Here is a 6,822-nt window from a genome sequence, read left to right as displayed (position 1 = left end):
AGAAGAGGAAGAGGGAAGGATAGGAGGGAGTGGAGAAGAGAGTACTGGGACTGAAGGTGGGGGGGGGTTGAGGTAAGGGCGGCTGGGTCTGTGTGGCGGTAAATCACTTACAAATACTCTTCCGGTAACCCACGAGGAGAGAGAGAGAGAGAGAGAGAGAGACTTTAATGTAAACCATTTTCCGATACTTTTTAAAGATGCAGATATATTCCCCTTAACCCGTCGTCCAGGGCTCTTTAAGTTACTTAGTGTGGCAGAACACAGGGTGTGACACACTGGTGTATGAGGCAGGACACAGGATGTGACACCGCTCAATGAGGCAGGATATAGGGTGTGACACTGCTGTATGAGGCAGGACACAGGGTGTGACACATTGCTGTATGAGGCAGGACACAGGGTGTGACACAAGGGGTGGGTCTCGGCCAGAGTGTTTACCTCTAGTTGTCAATACCGGAACCTATTGTATTATCAGTTGAAGAGTTTCGCAACAATAACAAATTCTTCCATATAGAACCTGTAAACATCTGTGATAGTATTACTGTTAAGGAGGATGGAGGTACGGCTAGGACCATCACTATCAGCTCTCCACAAATCATCATTTTCTTTGTCAGGGACCATTCCGACTCACTACTTTATGATCAAACACATCTGCCTGAAGAACCCGAGATGTAGAAGACTCATCCTTGTGGGGCGAGACATAAGGCTGAGAGTAACGTGTGTGAGTTAGCGTGTGGGGGTCTGTGTGTTCGTGATTACCTGATGTAAGCACGTGCGACTTTAACGATTCTGGAACACCTTTCCATCCCCCGATCATCTGGTGCGCCCAGTAAGATGACAACTGCAAATATATAGTTTTTCGATATCGAGTATGATTCAGACATCGGAGTTTTGATGTACAACCTTGTGCCCTTGACTGTAATGTTTTATAATGAAATATGCACAGATAAACTTTTAGATATATTAGATAAAATATAATATAAAATAAAACACCCTTCTCGGCAACATTCTCGGGAGCATCAAACACACCTGCGTGTATCTGATTGGCCAGCCATCAGTTTAGCTCCGCCCACCGACTCCCGCGAATGGTTAATAGCGTGAGTGAGGATGCGATGCCTCAACACCATTGGCTCATATTGTTTTGCTACCTGCCTTCAGGTCGGGATGTTATAAAAGAGAGCGGTTTGTCCACAAGATCAGTAGCTATAGAGAGTCTGAGGAGAGAAGTGTTAGTGGATTTCCTCACATGGATTGCACGATGGCTTATTTGGACAGCCTTAGAAATTACTCCCACTGTCCACCCAAGAAGCGGCCGCTGGCCTTCTACAACGTACAGGATGATGATGGTGAGTTACTACAGTGTTAGTTTGAATGTTCAATCATACGAACGTTATTTACTTCTCATCATTAGTAAGTAACTAATAACTGAAACGGAAAAGACGTCAACCTTAAGTGAAGTGAATATTGTAACAGTGAAATTGTTGATCAAGTTATCAGTTACATTAAGTGAGTGTTGTTGATATCCGAATGTGTCAGTTGTACCTGGCTCATGCGTGACTACTCCTGTCTTGACTCACCCATGTGACTCAGGAGGTGTGAGTCACCCGTCATTTGTACACTCATTGTTAATTCAGGATTTAGTGTTTTATAATTGTGTATATCTCACTGTACGTGTGGTGTGTGTGTGTGTGTGTGTGTGTTGTAGTTGTGTCTGTAACGTTTGGCCGTATTGTAGGGAGTGTAAGTTAGGATTCATAGTTGTTTGTGTATATTATTGGTTGTGTTGTTCACTGTACATGTGTGTGCCTTGCGTGACGTGTTGGATGTGTGGCTCAGGTGTGTCATATTATATCTGTTACTTCAAAGTGTCGAGGCAGGTGTACCACGTACACTTATAATTCACGAGTACGACAACACACCATTATTGTGGAGTGTTGGCTGTTATCACTGAATACACCATGTGGGTGATAGAACTGTGTGTGTGTGTGTGTTAGTTGCACTTGTCATATGTGTGTGGGTGGCAGTGCGTCACTTATGTTTTCTGGCCAGGTGTCTCACGTGTTCCTTCTCTCCCCAGGTGCTGATGACCAGCCACAGGATCTTAGTGTCAAGCGACGTCGCCATGATGAGGACGAGAGCTCTCCCCGCCCCAGCTCCCCACAAGTGTCCCTGTCGTCTGTGCCACGCCCTCACACACCGCCCGCGCCACGCCCTACCACACCTCAACCACTCGAGCACCCTCCCACCAGCCCACCACGGATGCCATCCCTCGCTGACTTTTACCTGAAGCTGTTCCAGTCGACGGCGGTGCAGCAGCAGCAGCAACAGAGTGAGTGGTGGCGAGGGTCAGTCATGTGGCCCCTTATGCACACTGCCGCCCACCCCGCCCTCGCCACGCACTCTACTCTCGCTCCCCATCCTACCCTTGCCGCTCACCCTGTGTTGGCCGCCCGCCTGGCCTCACCTCAGCCCTCAGAGGACCGACTGGCTTCGCCTCGCTCTACGGCCTCGGAGGACTCGGGTATGGGCACTGAGTCACTTAGCGAGGACGAGATTGACGTAACCAGCGACACAGAAGTGTATCGCAGGACCGCCTTCGATGCTGTCCACGATCCTGCAGCACCACGCGGCGAAGCACGTTACTCGTGCACGGAATGCAGGAAGTCGTACTCCACGTACTCTGGGCTGAGCAAGCACAAGCAGTTCCACTGTGCAGCTCTGGGCACAAAGTCGTTCGCGTGCAAACACTGCGACAAAGTGTACACAAGTCTGGGTGCCCTCAAGATGCACATCCGTACCCACACATTGCCTTGCAAGTGTCAGCTCTGTGGCAAGGCCTTCTCGCGGCCCTGGCTGCTGCAGGGGCACATCAGGACCCACACCGGTGAGAAGCCCTTCCAGTGTTCGCAATGTGACCGCTGCTTCGCTGACCGCAGCAACCTGCGGGCACACCTCCAGACTCACGCTGATGTCAAGAAGTACGCGTGTGTCACCTGCCATAAGACCTTCTCCAGGATGTCCCTCCTCAACAAGCACACCGAGGCCGCCTGCCCTGCCAGACCCCACCATCAGGAGTTCCCCCCAGCAGTGCCCCAGTGAGTCCCCTGTTCCAAAGACGATGGGAGGAGGGGGGATTTACATCCACCAGCATCTAGTCACAGCCACATCACTGTACAGTCAGTCCTTAGTAAGCAGGACACATTTGCACAATATATATATATTTTATGTTACTCTTAGTTTTTCTTATTTCCTCCCTTATCGAGGTGAATCATCTTCTACACTGCCAATACACTTCATTATTAATATCATCATAAACCACAGTTGTTCATACCCAGTATCATCATCATTACTTGCTGACACCACCACTGGGCCACCACCCACACTACCGCTACACGCTTCATGATACCAGAAACTCTGAAATATATGTAAAAAACAAAAAGAATTTATGTGAAACAGAAATGAATCAAGATAAATAAGGAATGGTAAAAGATACATGGCGGTTTTATGATAAATTATGATGCTGCAAATATCTCGTTAACAGAAATAAGTAAACAGAATCATACATATTTAGAAGTTCTAAATAATACGCATAATGCTATAAGGTTAACTGGTAACTCTCATATGATAATAGATGCAAGTCTCGGTTAGTGTTGCAGCTGTTGAATCAATTGTTATGTAATGTAATTGAATTTGGGTTTTCAATCAATATATTACAACACTAAGGCAGAAAGAACAATAAGACAACCCAATTAGCCCTTTCAGTGGGAGGTTACCCTAAGCTGAATAAAATCGTCTGACGGCAGCCAGAATAAAATAGCAAGTGCGGGAAACGCGGCGAAAAGGTTAAAGAACAACGTGTAGGTAAAGTAAAACAAAACTCATAATTATATTAAAAAAATATATGTATAAAAATGATTTCCAATTTAACCACAACTCGTGTAGTTGCTGTTGCATGTTTTCATAAGCAGATGGAATTGCCAGAGTAAATGTTATCAAAGCTGGCTCAAGAAAGCTTATGAGGGTTTCGACACGCGTACAGCTTCCTCTCAATATACTACTGCGTATTCCTATATAGTAAGAAATCCTTCCCAGGGAGTGAAGGACACGTAGAGTTTCCTGAGCGTCAGCGTCAGGCTGTTCACGCGGCGTAGTACTATCATCTTCCCGCCAAAAGTGTTCCTGGGGGTACTGACGTAACATCGACCCGCTTCCCGTTTTCTACGAGTGTTTGTTGCTGTGCGGCCACCTGGTGAGGCGCGGGCGGTTGTTCCACCAGACTCTTACCACACACTGATCGCTGGTGGGACAGTACATCTTCATCATCCTTGTTTTATAATTAATTCACTAATATCTCACTTTAATACACCTACACATCTCGTAAATTATTTATATCTTTTATACTTTTTACACTCAACATTATTACATCGATTGAAGTTATCTTTACTACAAACGAAACTTTGGTGAAGCTAGGAGTGTTCCCTACGTCTACACTGAAACTCTATATACATATTGACCGTCTTCCTGCCTTTTTGTTTTTCCCTATACTAAGTTTTTGAGCTAATGTTTACCTCCCCCTCACCTCCCACCTCACCCCTACCTCATCTCATCTGTGTCGGGGTCCCACCTGGACAATGTTTTGATAAGGTTCTGTTAAGATATATCCATGGCTGGGTATTAAAGGTGTAAACCAAATTTCCCGGTAAATTTATTCGACCTTGATGACTAAACACATGAGCAATATAATGATATGCAGAGTTTGGAATCTTCGTGAATATTAAAGTTCATTTTTGTATTTACTTAAACAAGCTGTGGTTATGATCAAGTATGTGTGGACATTTCTACCTATTACCTAAGCCCTATTCTGTCACTTTGTCCCTTATCTTATACAACCATTAAAGTTTTATGCCTCTGTTCTAACCCTCAGAAAAGTTACAGGGAGTCAGTGTAGTACAGTATATAAAAAGATAAGAATTATATTGAAACTTACCGATGGTTTAATTGTTGTGAACTTCGCTTCGACGAGTATGATTTAATATTGACTTAGTGAGATGAGGCTTACTGAACCACGTCACCCTTAAAGAAAACCTGGAGAGAGAGAGAGAGAGAGAGAGAGAGAGAGAGAGGAACCAACAAGAAGGAAGAAACAATCACAAACAATACAAAAGAACAAGTGTTGCCAACTCACCCCCGCTGACTGAGTGTGTGTCAGTCATTGTTCCCACCTAATATGTCAGTCCCATTATCAACCAACACCATAATTCATCAGACATTACTCTTATTTGCAACATCAATTTAACCTTAATGAGATTTTTACCTTCCGAGAACACCTGCGATATATCTTGCCTTGGATTTCCATTCATTTTTTTTTTCATCTGGTATATTTAAGATATGACCTAAATGGCGTCGAGGTTATACAGAGACTCTACATTAATTTGATGTTTATATGAGAGTTATATTTACATAGTATTTAAGATGTTGGATTCAAGGAGATACTGTCTTAAAGGAGCCTTGTGGAGAGTTGTGTTGAGTGTACCTCCCTGGGTGAGGTTGTTTGGCCTTACTCTATGTCTGGCGGTGGATACAGGAGAAAATGTCACACATACACACACAAACACACACACACACACGCACACACACACGCACAGATACATACACTGAACTCAATAACAATAGAACAACTTTTATTTATTTTTATTTCATTTATTTTCAATACAATCACTTAATTTATTGTAGGCCTATATGTAATACAAAGTAATCATTTATCAAACTTTTATTGGGAACGAAACTGTTTAGAATTTTATGTTAAAGTTAGATCAGTGTTCAGTGTGGGACAACCCGACCGAATCAGAGTAAATCTGTACAGTATTGTTCATTCAGGAGCTGTACTCTATTGCTCATTCAGACGTTGTACACTATTGTTAACTCAGGAGCTTTACACTCTTGTTCATCCAGGCTGTTCACTTTTGTTCATCCTTCTGGGAACATCTAGTGACAGACAGACCTTAAGTATGATCAGAGACACAGTACAGCGCAACGTTTTAGTGTTTACATTGAGACTTTGGGTTTGTTTATTTTTCTTGATAAACTTTTTGATTTCTTTGTTTTTTCTTGATAGGTTTTTTTAATTAGTTTTTCTTAATAAACTTTTCCGACTTGATTGTTATTCATAATATTATAATTTCTTGGGTCATTAGTTACTTGTGCACGTATTTACTAACGCTGTGAACAGGAGAAGGTCATTTTACTCATTTCATCACACTCAAAAGGGGAGAGCCGTCAAAAGATACTCGTGCGTGGTGGGTAACGCACACACACACACACACACACACACACACACACACACATTTCATTAGCACTTCATCGTGGTTGGCTACTGCTCAAAGGCGTCGAGTCGTGGGTGGGACGACATCACAAGCCAGGAAGTATGTAGTAATATGGAGGACTGAGGAGTATAACAGATGGCAGAACATGTCTTCCCCCAAGCGGAAATTGAACTCCACATTTGGCAGTGATTATTTACTCGTGTTGCCTCGTTTTGTATCAAGAAATTAGATCTGTAGGAGGTAAAAAAGGCAGTTCTCTATTTGTCATACAGGTGTAGACCACCTAATGCCCGTCCTTGTCTAGCTGAGGTCCCTGTGGTGTGGTATAACGTACATGATGTGACATGTACAGGTAGTCTACAGCACACGATGTAGCGTCACAAGCCATATATAACGTCACAAAGAAGATGTGATCTCGAATTAGGCAACAAATACTTCGTGACATGAAAAGGACGATGAGTTATTATGCAAACAGTGTGGCATCACGTAAAAAACTACGCGT

The 6,822-nt window shown here is 43.7% G+C and overlaps 1 protein-coding gene across 1 annotated transcript; it reads left to right on the top strand.

Annotated features, from left to right (window-relative positions):
* The first annotated feature begins 1,210 nt into the window (after positions 1 to 1,210).
* Positions 1,211 to 3,227, top strand: LOC121878596 (zinc finger protein SNAI2-like). The gene is made up of 2 exons (XM_042384933.1): positions 1,211 to 1,343; positions 2,075 to 3,227. Exons 1-2 carry the CDS (start codon positions 1,244 to 1,246, stop codon positions 3,094 to 3,096), a joined length of 1,122 nt encoding a protein of 373 aa, XP_042240867.1. The 5' UTR covers positions 1,211 to 1,243; the 3' UTR covers positions 3,097 to 3,227.
* Positions 3,228 to 6,822: the final 3,595 nt, after the last annotated feature.

This window comes from Homarus americanus, unplaced genomic scaffold (assembly GCF_018991925.1).
Source record: "Homarus americanus isolate GMGI-L3 unplaced genomic scaffold, GMGI_Hamer_2.0 scaffold39075, whole genome shotgun sequence".
Taxonomy (NCBI): Eukaryota; Metazoa; Arthropoda; class Malacostraca; order Decapoda; family Nephropidae; genus Homarus; species Homarus americanus.
Note: the sequence above shows the minus strand (reverse complement) of the source record. Positions and strands in the feature narration are given on the sequence as shown.